Here is a 13,068-nt window from a genome sequence, read left to right on the forward strand (position 1 = left end):
TTCTGTTATCCCCTCAAAGAAACCAACCCTGTATCCCTTCAGTCACTCCCCATTTTCCCTCACCCCATCCATCCAACCACCAATATACTTTCCGTTTCTACGGATTTGCTAATTCCAGACATTTCATATCAATTCAGTCATACACGATGTGGCCTTTTGTGCCTGACTTCCTTCCCTTAGCATAATGTTTTCAAGGTTCATCTTTTTTACAGCATGTGTCCGTATTGAGGACATGTTTTAGATAACAAGAAGTCATTAGTTTTAGACTTAAGAGAGAAAAAAATGAATATCTGTATTTCCTACTTGAAATTTAACCACAATGATAGTTATTGGAAACTTTACATATCCGTTTAGTTAAAAACATGGAATGTGTTTAAAATAGTATCTTTGGTCTCATGATGACAAATGGAATGAAGAACTGAGATGGCTATATTAAAAAATCAGCGGGTTTTCACACCTAACTCACTATGGTCTACCAGGATCTTTCGGCAAACACTGATATGCAGCCACAGTTCTCTAAGTGTTGGTTGAGAGAGAGGCTTAACATTGATTGAAAACTGACAGGTGACCGGACAGGTGACAAAGGAGAATAACTGACTGCTCAGGGAGGGAGCTCTACCACTTTCTCGCTAGGGACGAGGCACTCACAGCTTGCTGGGAAGGGCTGGAAGGTCAGGGATGATCTCTTCATAGGGCTCCTCTTGGGCCAACGCGTGAACACAGAAAGGCTCTTGCATCCTTCCTTCCCAGGCAGACTCGGCCTTCAGCAGCATTTCCTCAATAAACGCAGATGCGGCGACATCTACAAGGAACCACGAGGCGATCAGACCAGTGAGTGGTGACCTCACAGGAAACTATTTACCTTCAGTAATTCCGACGTGCTTAACATGCTAAAACTCATCAACACGTGAAGCAAAACGAAAAACATGAAACGTTTATGGTAGGAATAAAATGACAGCACCACCATTTTTAAAGAGTATTCGATGTTACATCAGTGGCACGTTTAATCACAAATGAAACGACAAAATATAAGAATAATATTCACTGAGCGGTCACGGGGAAAATGTGAAATCACTGAGAAGCTAAGCTTGACAGAACTTCATGTCATTTCATTCGGCGTGAAAGTCTTCCTTCATCCTCGTGAATAAGAATCAAAATGGGGAAAACAGCTATACCTTCCCAACGGCTGGGCGCTTATGAAACACGCAGTAGGCGTTCTACAAACATTCTACTAAATGAGTGGATGTACAAACAAATACTCGATTGTGTTTTTAAAACAGTAGGTCTGGCCTCTCTCCGTGACCTAAGTTTTATCTTTTTCAATCTGAAATATAAATAATCGTATTTCCTCACAACTTACACTTGAACAGTGACATCTGCACATATTTGGGCAGCGATTAGATGTCGTTAATCAAACTTACACTTAGTAGCAATTGAAGCTGAAAATCAATAGATTCTGAAGAATAATTCACATTAATAACAATTAAGAACCTAATGGCTGTGGCCAATCCCCGTGACTAAACTTCATGGCCTCCTGCGTCCACGAACTTGAGTTATGTGGCTTTATGGGCTGAGTGAGCTAGTTCAGCTACCACAAGAAGATATTTATGCCAGGATTTTATCATCATCTGCTTTAGATGAAGTCACATCAGTGTAAGCAGCAGGAGACAGTTTAGCGTCCTCATCTTGGGAGATTATTTCTGTACCAGGTAACAGCTTAACCTCGAACTGCTTTTATCCCCCAGATAATTTTGTGTGTGTCCGTTCCACATTCCAGAAACGCAAAATAACAAGACCATCATGCAGTAGTGATGATGGTGTTCATGTGCTCAGCCACAAGATGGGTGTCTAGTTTACTGTCCTTCGCACTTTCATCTGGTTCCTTCCTCTTGCTGTTGGATGAGATGCTGGTATATCCTGCATCGACCTGAACCCTCTCACTGCCTTCAAGCTCTCTGTCCTTTGTGTGTGAGAGAAGTATTTTCACTCAAGCAACGAATGTTTACTGAGAGTCTACCATGGTCCCATCACTGCGTCTCTCGTGAGCGATGTGGCACAGAGAGCAGATTATACTGACGCTAGACTTTGCGTGACCCACGTGGGCAAAACTGTCTGAGAGAGACATCAGACACTAGGTCTATGGTGGCCAGGGCTGAGTCTAGACCAGCAGCTTAGTCACTCCCGGGGCTCTGGGACTGTCACTGTCAACTGCCTTAGGTATCTGTCCTGGCAAAGTTGACCCTAGACCTAAAAGGTTAAAGTGTGACAGAGTCCATGCAGTCCGGGGCCAACTGTATATTCCAGTTTCTGGGAAAAAAGCCAGAAATACCATCTTGAAAAATGCAACCTCCTATTACAAGTAGAGTTGAAAGACTATGGGGTTTATATGTACAATAAAAATATTTTTGAGAAAAGATAAGAGAAAGCTACAAATTTCTATGTACTCTTCTAATATTTACCATTAGGCAAATTTCTGTAGATTATAGCAGGACCACTACCCTATTATTAATATTAGTGTAATTCTAAAGTTTGAGACTATTAAACCATCTTATCATTTGTTAAGTCTTCAATTTTATTTTTAGCAAAAGATGAATAAACATTAAACAATGATACTTAATTCCAACAAAATCAAAAATAGCAAATCCCCCATTCTGTCTTAAACTGGAAGTTTAACAGGTAATCATATTCCTAGAAGTACATGAAAGAAGAAATTTCAGGCGTGAAGTGTTTTCTGGTTAGTAGAGACATAAAAACAAGAAGAATAAGTAGATTTATGTTATTCAGATCAGTTATTACCTTCAAAATTTTTATATTATGTTGTTACACTAGATTTTTCTCCTTGTTATTTAGAGTTTTTACTTTTAATATACCAAAAATAACTTAGGGGTAGTAACACTGTTGTCAAATTTTAAAAGGTAGAAAATTAAGATAGCATCCACTTTTTAAAAGAGTGGGGAAAAGAACTCTAGAAATTTTCAAAAAGATATTTATTAAAAAATAAGTAACATTAAGATTTTCAAAGTTTTAAATTAGGTTGAGAATGTAAGTCTCTCTTGCTTGCAGTATAAATATCTGCACAGAAAAAAATGCTACTACCCTTTAGAAATATCCTCATGAACAACCATGTACTTGATATGGTGAGAAACTAGTTAAAGAACAGAAAAAATATATTTTAAAGTAAGATACACTGCAGGAATCACTGCCTGGGAAATGTAAAGCCCTAAGAGCACACTGCAATGAACTACAACAGTCCCAATAAACTTAACTGGTCTCTAATAACAGGCTCTTGTAACAGAGCAGGACACAGGAGTCTGCGAATCATGCTTGAATGCGGTGGGTTTCACAGAGCATCTCAGGAGAGGACGACTCATTTCACAGCTATGTCAGTGATGGGGTTAGCGACTTCAATATGACGGCAAGGGGGCCGTAACGGCTCCGTGGTCCAGGATGCTCAGAACCTACCTGAAGCCTTCTCCTCGTTGCAGTTCAGAAGGTGTGGATTTGCCTGATGCATCAGAAGAAGTTTCACCAGGTTTGCCTGAAACATTAAAGGGCATTGAAATAGGAAAGATTATGCTGGATACTTGAGATTCATCAGTAAATAATCTGCAGTTGCTTTCCTCCAGGGCCACTGGTGGAAGGAGAATGTGTTAGCATAATCTACTACCCTAAGTGTTTCTTACTCTCTTCGTTTCCAGTTCTTTTTTTTTTAAATGACATTCAAACTGTTTCATCAATTGATGCATTCACATAAAAACTTATCAAATGAGGGTTACATTGCTGAGGACTTGAAAAGGTTCACAACACCTTTCAGGTTTACTTTAGGGCACCTTATGGGAGGAATTATGTGTTACAGTGTGTTCTGTTTTAATTAAACAATTCATGAAAGTCTCACTTCTTGTTACTGTCCATCCATTACAGCACAATGAACAATATGAACGTAAGGTCCATTGGACAATTAGAAAAACTTCATCTTAAGTTATAAGAATAAAGCAACTTGGGAGATTAATATATTTTTTAAAGTTTATTGTAAAATACATCGTACATACAAAGAGTATATATAATGGATATGTAACATCGACAGAGCAAATCGTGAAACAAAGTCCAGTGCACCCAAGGTTTTAAAATGTCATTCACAGTATTTTTGTGTGTTCTTCTCCCAAATTATTCCTGTTCCTACTTCCCAGAGTTGGCCACCGTCACAAATTTTATGTTAACTGTTGCTACATTTTCTTTGTAAGCTTAGACCTCCCTTACCGAAGTACCCTAATCAACACATCGCTTGGTTTCATCTGTTTGTCTCAGTTTTAGAAATGAAATTCTGGTGTATATATTCTTCTGTGTTTTGCCTTCATGAATTAACGTTGCATTATTGAGGTGATGGCTTTGACCAAGCTTCATTCGTTTGTTTGGCTGCACAGAACTGCACTGTACAAATACCTCACCGTGTATCCACCTTCCTCTCAGAGAACATTCAATCCATCGCAGTCACTCATCTATAGTTACAAATAATGTTGCTATGAATATTCTAGTTTATATCTCTTCTTCGGGATACATGTACTTAGGACTGAGATCGCTGGCATAAAGGTCTGGCCATTGTCAAAGTGATGAGATAGCTCCAATTTTTTTTTCAAAGAGTTCAAGTTTACACGCCCACTGTCAACCAGAGCTCCTGCTGTTCCACATTCTATTTAATAATTTTATGACCAGATATTTACATAGCGCTAGATTCACATCCTCCCTAACACCTGATATTATCATTTAAAAAAGATTGAGCTACTCTACGGAGAGAGAAGCAGTATCTCAGCATAGCTCAACTTGCATTTCCCTGAGGACAGTGATACTGAACACCCTCTCATGTGCTTAATTCCCACTCTTATATTTTCTTTGTGAACTATCTACTCAAGATGTTTTTGCCCATCTATTACTGAAATGTTTATCTTTTAACCACTGATCTATATTTACATGCTCCAGATACATTTGTCAGATATATGTCTTACCAATAATTCCTCCCATTCTATCGTTGGCCTATTTATCTTTTTAAAAATGTCTTTTGATGAATAGGATTTTAAAATTTGTTTTATTTCTGTTTATGTTTAACACACAAACATATTTTTTTTTCTTTAGTTGTCAGTGCTTTTTAGGTTAGAATACCTCTTTGCCTACTCAAGGGCCATGACAATATTATCCTACATTTTCTTCTAAAAACTTTACAATTTGAACTTTTGTATCGATGGTCCACCTCAAGTGAGTTTTTGTAAATGGTACCTAAAGGCTTAAGGTTAATTTGGGTCCAGCATCCCATTTCACCAATATTTGTTAAAAAGACTATTTTTTTTCTTATTTGAATTGCTTCTGAGGCAGTCTTGAAATCTTATAACTCATAAACTTATAGTCTTGAAAAAACTAATTTCTTTTTCAAGATAATTTTGTCTATATAGGTACTCTGTATTTCCATATAAATTTTAGAATAAACTTTTCAATTTCTGTAAGAACGGCTGGAGTATTTTGACTGCGATTGCTTTAAATAAATAGATGCTATCCTAGCTCTATATGTCTGCCAAAAAAATTACCACAAACTTAGTGGTTTAAACAATAAAAAATAATTATCTTACACTTCTGAGGGTCAGAAGTCTGACACCAGTCTCACGGGGGACACCTGTGTCCTGCCTTTTCCAGCTTCCAGAGGTGCCCACGTCCCCTGGCTGCTGGACCTTCCCGCATCTCCAGACCAGCAATGTCCCACCTCTCTGACCATTTTCCATTGTCACATGTCCCGCAAACCCTCAGCGGGGAACGGGCCTCTGCTCTTAGGGGCTCCACAATTACATCAGACCCACCTGGGGGTCCAGGAACCCCTAACCGTCTCAAGATCCTTAACTAACCACAACTGCAAAGTTCTTCTGCCTTGTCAGGTAACACAGTGACAGGTTCTGGGCATCAGGGTGTCTTGGGGGCCACTATTCTGCCTTCCACAGATACTGTTACCAGCAAAACCCACGGGGGTCCCGGGGGGACATCAGATGGCATCTAGGTGACAAGATAAAGTCTAACCCCTCCTTCTGTGCTTAGTCTAGCTCCACTGGCTCGCAGGAGGTACGTGCAGAGACCTGGTACCTGGCCCTTCAGACCAGAGTTCCAGGTGCCAAAGGACTGCACCCAGGACACCTCAGCTCCGAGGGTCATGTGCAGAAGCACCGCCCACGACACCTCGTTCAAGGGGGTGGCGGCGGGCCCTGCGCAGAGATCTGCACCCCCTGCCCTGGAGCTGTGAGCAACAAAGGCACCTGCGTTCGCCCTGCGAGAACCCCTCCCCCTCCCCGTGGGCAGATCCCTATAAACCAGCCCCGCCCACACCCCTCCATCCTCGGATCAAAGAGTAAAGTTTCTGCACAGGAACTCTATTCCACGTCCTGTAATAAACCACAATGGAAAAGAATATGGAAAAGAATATATAGATACATAACAGAATCACGCTGCTGTACAGCAGAAACTAACACAACACTGTAAATTACCTATATTTCAATAAAATGTTCAAAAAGGAGTAAAGATTTCCTCTGCTTCTGAACCCAACTCAGTCCTGTTCTGTTGGTGTCGGCGAGCCAGGCGGGAGGACCTTTCCTGGGGCCCGGCTTGAAAGGTCGGTAACAAGATCCCAGTGACAGTCACTGTCCCAACACGTGAATATGGCTCGCCGCCCCATTTATTTAGGTCTTCCTAATTTTTATTGCGTTGCTTTATATTTACATTATCTTGTTGTACAGTTTCCAGCGTAGAAATCTTGCCCATCTTTTGTTAAAGAGATTCCGATATATTTTACGTTTACAATGATACTATAAATAACCTTGATAAGTTCACCTAATGGTTCTAGGTATTTGTAATTCTGGAGACTCCTTTGGACTTTTTCTCTTTTTCTAAGTTTGTCTTTCCATTTCTTGGCTTATATTGATGAGAAGGGGACTGGCTTTTCTGATCTGTGACTTGGTTGTTTTTGTAACGTTTGCCCTCATTCTCCACCCACGCAAGCACTCTGCCCAGGCACCTCGAAGCATCTCCCCACCCATCAATTATTGCTCTTGTTAGTGTTCTCATTATGAAATTAATTAGATTTTACATAATCTGCCCCATTGCTAGCTTTCCCACAAGCCCACTGCAAATCAGTGTTTGGTTTTACAGAACACAAAACATACCAATAACAGTTAAATCATGTTACAGCAGACGGCTTATATTTAAGGTTTATTTTTATTTCCAAATCTACACAGTTTACTAAAGACATAGGTGTTCTCTTGAAATCTGAACGATAAAATATATAGAGCAGGGTTTCAGTACATCAAAATGGATATAGAAAAGAGTTTTGCTTTATCTCAGAGATCTGAGAGATTTCCTTGCTTTTCACCCATAGGAAAGGAAGGGAGGAAAGGATGGAAGGAAGGAGGGAAAAAGCAAGAAAAGGAAGGAGGAAGAGAAGAAGAAAAGCAGAAACAAAAAAAAAAAAAAAAAAGCAAAGCCAGGAATTAGGTAAGATTGTCCCTGTTTTTCACAATTTTGAAAAAACGGCAGTATCTTAAAGCTTTTATGTCTCTGCAAAAATGTCAGATTGTCGGCGAATCTAACAATTACTGTGCATTTTTAAATTCGAGTAGCTCTTTACAGAACTCTGAGGAGAAACTTGGGCAATCTCTCTACAAACTGCCTCTCTCCACAGCTTCCCCGTAACTGCAGAAAGCATTTAAGAAGTCAAAGCAAATTGTTTCCTACATGAAAATCTTTAACAACAAAAGCACTTGCATTTTATTTCAGGCCTGCAAAAACAAACATTCTCGTGTGGAGTGAAGAAGCTTCTCTCACTCGAGAAATTCCATTTTTCTTAAAGTCAGTATTTCCCAAGTGCTTCCAATTAGAAATCAGTGAGGCATGTCCCAGAACTAAATTAAGCAGGGAAGTGCTGATTTCAATTTCAGACTACTCTAGAACATTTCCTTTAACCTCAGGAAAGATCTTTAGGTAAATTACTTCAATGCGAGTAGGTAAAGTATGGAACCCAACAAGGTTTCATCTCCACTATCACAAGGACTTTATAATCACCAAAACTATCAGAGGGTAAGGTGGCTGACATTCTGTGGGTGTGTGTGTGTATGCGCGTGTGTGTGCGTGTGTGTTTGTCAAAGGAGGCCCTCCATGGCTGATAGAAAATGATTTTAAGCTGAAATTTAAATTCACACAAGTTACTGGCTATGCACTTTACTCCTTCTTTGGACAACTGTATTTCAGTTTGGATACATGCAGCAAAATTGATGGTCATTTAAATTACTTCTTTTAAAAGTAAAAAAAAAAAATGAGTGTTTAGAGATAGCCAAATTCCTAGCTCAAAAGCTAAAAGAGATTGTTTCACTTAATAAAGAGAAATTATAGTGTTAAAGGTCCTCGAGAATTCAGAATTTGCATGTCCTACCCTCACTGGTTCGCACTCTACATCATAATAGGTAAATACCTCTAACTCAGAGCCAGCTGAAAAATCTCAGATCTAAAATATAAAGACTCCTCCGATGCCCTCTTTAGACCATGAAAGACGGTGCTGCCCGTACTGTTGTGCCCGTCATCGAGCTCTCTCCCCCATGCGTGATTTCTTTGAGTCACCTAACCCTAATCTCCACGTCCAGCCCTCCCCAGCGCCCTGCACATGCCCAGGTACCTCCTGGATATCTCCTTGAGGATCTCTCCTGTTGGCCCACAGGGCTCGAGGTGTGTGCTCACCCACCCACTCTTCACATGTGTTCAGTGATGCACTGAGACAGACAAGCACCCGCTAAACCAGGACATTCGCTGCCTCTCTCATGAATAAGTAGCAACTGAGCGCTCTGTGCTAGCCCTGTGCAGATGAAGAAACAGACACTGCCCCTACACTCAGTTCTCCCAGGCCAGGGGGCAATATGGGCCAATATAAGAGCCGATTCCAACACGTGATAGGGGAGGTGATATGGGGGATACAGGTGCTACGTAGGATGCGTGGGTGCATGACGGGGGCATCTCCCTGGGATCCAGGAAGGTAGAAAAATCAGCCAGTGAAGTCCCAGCTCAGGGTAGTCCTGCAGGGCAGGGGAGATTTAACCACTCAACCACTCGAAGAAAAGCAAAGGACATGAAAAGGATGTACATGGGAGCATATTCCAGAAATTGAAAGAAGTTCAGTACAGCTGTATCCTCCAACCTGGTCATGCAGAATAGGAGAAAAAACGTGAGAGAATTAAGACATTCCTGGCACATGGGGACTCATGAACTGTGTTATGGAGTAGCTACTTTATATCAGCAGCAATGGAAAGGATGCTGGATTGAATCGTTCAGTTATATTTGCATTTGGAAAGCTCACTGCAGCCACATCCTGGAGAATGGAGTGGGGGAGGGGCGAGGACAGATGGGTCAACCAGGTGAAGGCTGAGGCAGTGGGGATGCTCCTGGTTATAACTCATACGGCTCAGAGCTATTCACTAAGGAGGAGTTTGTGGGCTTTGGTGGTTTCTCAGTTATGGGAGAGGCAGGAAAATGGTAATGCCCAGGTTTATAATGAATAAATGATGAAACATAGAAGGGATGACAGACTGGGGATGGGAAAGGAAGATCATAATTCCCTCCGTACACAAGTTGAGTCTGAGGACAGACGGATAGAGATTGCCCACCGGGCAGTGGTCCTCATCGGCCGGGAACTTGAGCGAGAAACAAGAAAGGGCTTTGGGGGTTGTGGTCATGCAGCGTATTTGAAGCTGCAGGTGTGAGATTCCCTAAGGGCTGTGAACACTGAAAAGAGAGGGGACCTAGCATCCGGCACTGAGTTTATCCATATTTGATGCTCAGAGGGGTAGGAGGAAAACCAGAGAGTGTTTTTAGTTTTTTTTCAATGGAAAAAGAAATATCTAAAGAAAAAAAAAACTCTGAATACATCTCAATTCTTATGTACTCAGGTAAAATGTATTTGAGAATACAAACAACTCCTTTGAACATTCAAGACATGCGGGTTGTGTGATACAAGATACTTTCAAAGGGAAGAAGATTCAGATTTTAGCATTTGTATGATTACTTTCTTATCTTTTGTTGTAATATCTCCAATCCTATGATAAACACTAAAAATGTACAAGGCTAGAATCAAATTTTATTTTATGTACAATTCATAAAAAATTATAAAGTCATAGGATTTATTGCTCACATAACTTGTTCAGTTCCTAGTTTTAAACAAGAACAGGCATCTCTTTTTTTTCTCACTGGAGAAGTAAATATATTTATAAAGGGAAGTTTTAAAATATTTATACATGTCAGTTATAAATCCCAGTATACATGTCAATCATAAATACTGTTATAAATTACAGACTGCCTTCTCCATAAAGGCATTTATATTTGTAAGAGATTTATAAGGAACTGAAGTTGCAATGAATGTCTGTAAAAATGCCATTAGTCTCTCTAAAATGTTAACATTTCTAAAGCTTTTTTCCCTGAACTGAGGTATATTTATTTACAGTAAATTTCTTCAGAGAGTTATAAATCTCCCATGCATATAAACTGATATCCAAATAATACCTCTTTCTAAAATATCATTTCCAAAATGAATATTAATTGGTATTTTTATGGGTGAACAATTTTTAAAAACAATTCAAGATATCATATGGCATTTTCTTGACAAAATAATCAAGATGCAATTTACTCAAAATCCTCTATTAACATCAATCTCTCATTGTTTTTTGAGTCTAAATTGAGGAAGAGGATTTGGGTTTTGGTGTCATGTATTCCAACAGAAAAGCCTCACTCTACCTCTCAGTGTTAGCGTTTTGTTTCTAGTTCTTGGCTGACAGATTTGTCCATTCAAGCCCTTCAGTTGCTCTGCTGGACACCAAGAAAGCATGGTGGGCAACACAGATGAAGTCTTTGCTGTGTTGGAGCTTACATTCTGGTGGGGACCCCATTCAAGTAGGTTTAATGGAGCAAAAGGGAAAAGACCTATGATCACCAGACCCTGTCCTTGGTACTAAAATGTTTAAGGATTTAGAAAATATTGAATTAATGGCCAGTCATGGTCTAGAGAAGCAGAGGGTAAAGGTGAGATTATTTTTTAAATCTGCCTCATTTGCACACTATCAATGGCCATTTCTGGAAAACTCTGTGTTGGACATCTGTCTGTGTGAATCTAGCAGCTGAATCAATTGACCTGGACACATGGTCACTGATGGTCTGATGCACTTGCCTTCATCATTCTCACTAATCTTGCGAGCTATGTAAAAATCCACTTTTAACAGAGGTTGACGGTTCTCACAGATTGAAAACCCTGGGGCCAGGCTCTAGGGAGGAAGAATCAGGGAGCCTGGTCAGGCTCACAGCCAGGGAGGGGCCATGGACATCCTTGGAGCAAAGCTGGTTGAATCCCTGAGACATGCAGAATGACCTAAGGTGTATATGTGGGAGAGGAGGGTCTGGGAAATAGAAAGAAAAATAGGAAACTCCCCCCCAAAAGAAAAAGAAATATGTATTTTTAAAAGTTGGGGTCAGTAGTCAGAATGGCCATCATCAAAACATCTAGAGACAATAAATGCTGGAGAGGGTGTGGAGAAAAGAGAACTCTCCTGCACTGTTGGTGGGAATGTAAGTTGGTACAGCCACTATGGAAAACAGTTTGGAAGTTCCTTAAAAAACTAAAATTAGAACTACCATAGAATCCAGTCATCCCACTGCTGGGCATATACCCAGAGAAAACCACAATCCAAAAAGAAACATGTACCATCATGTTCCCTGCACCACTATTTACAATAGCCAGGACATGGAACCAACCGAAATGCCCATCAACAGATGAACGGATAAAGAAGATGTGGCACATATATACAATGGAATATTACTCAGCCATAAAAAGGAATGAAATGGAGCTATTCGTAGTGAGGTGGATGGACCTAGAGTCTGTCACACAGAGTGAAGTAAGCCAGAAAGAGAAAAACAAATACTGTATGCTAACTCATATATATGGAAACCAAAAAAAAAAAAAAAAAATGGTACTGATGAACCCAGTGACAGAGCAAGAATGAGGATGCAGATGCAGAGAATGGACTGGAGGACACAGGGTTGGGGGACAGGGGGGTGAAGGGGAAGCTGGGTCGAAGTGAGAGAGTAGCACAGACATATATACACTACCAACTGTAAAATAGATAGCTAGTGGGAAGCTGCTGTATAACAAAGGGAGATCAACTCGATGATGGGTGATGCCTTGTAGGGCCAGGACAGGGAGGGTGGGAGGGAATCGCAGGAGGGAGGAGATTTGGGGATATATGTATAAATACAGCTGATTCACTTTGGTGTACTTCAAAAGCTGGTACAAGAGTGTAAAGCAATTATATGCCAATAAAGAGCTTAAAAAAAAAGTTGGGGGTCAGATATTTTGCAGCTGATTTTGAAAAAAATTGAGCAATTGGAAAGTGTTTCTTAATTCATTTATCATTAGTCACCAATAAATGGTGAATGTTGGGAATGTAGCAGGTACAAGCAAATACAGTAATAAAAACATTCATCTTAATGACTCTGCATTCTGCAAAGTAAATGCAGTTTTGAATCATTATTTCCTGTGTAAGTTTGTGACCATGTTTCTCTAGGCTGAAACACAGATTTAGAAAACCCAAAGTTTGGGAAATTTTGGAATGTGACAGGTAATGGGGTGGAATGCCCATACCTCTCATCCTCTCTGCCTTATCCATCAGTGATTCTTCTATCTTATGACTTTTGTGTGACTAAAGGTCTGGGAAGCTTTATGAAGGAAGCAACAGTTGTGTCGGGCTTACGTGCCTTACATCAAGCTTTACAAGTCTTTCAGAAATAAGTATTTCTTGGAAACAGAAGCAGTTGTTTTAAAACACACCAGCTTAGACTGATTTCTTACTGGTCCTCCCTGCTAATTACAATAAACCCTGGAAATAACAAGCAACCCAAGAAGAACTCTGAAAAGTCCAAGGAGGAAGGTGACTCAGGACCCGTAGAAGGGAGAAATCATAGAAGAAGGCATCCCTGGACCCGTTGTTTCCCAGTCCAACCCCATGACAGAAGGAG

At 40.3% G+C, this 13,068-nt stretch overlaps 1 protein-coding gene across 1 annotated transcript in view; it reads right to left on the bottom strand.

Annotated features, from left to right (window-relative positions):
* Positions 1-13,068, bottom strand: part of MYO16 (myosin XVI) — a 419,267-nt gene that overhangs the window by 305,495 nt on the left and 100,704 nt on the right. Inside the window, exons 7-8 of the mRNA XM_057707440.1 lie at positions 3,463-3,538; positions 649-802 (exon numbers count right to left, since the gene is read on the bottom strand). Of these exons, the coding sequence (XP_057563423.1) occupies positions 649-802; positions 3,463-3,538 (230 nt within the window). The remainder of the gene's footprint in view (positions 1-648; positions 803-3,462; positions 3,539-13,068) is intronic.

Source organism: Hippopotamus amphibius, chromosome 14, assembly GCF_030028045.1.
Source record: "Hippopotamus amphibius kiboko isolate mHipAmp2 chromosome 14, mHipAmp2.hap2, whole genome shotgun sequence".
Classification (NCBI taxonomy): domain Eukaryota; kingdom Metazoa; phylum Chordata; class Mammalia; order Artiodactyla; family Hippopotamidae; genus Hippopotamus; species Hippopotamus amphibius.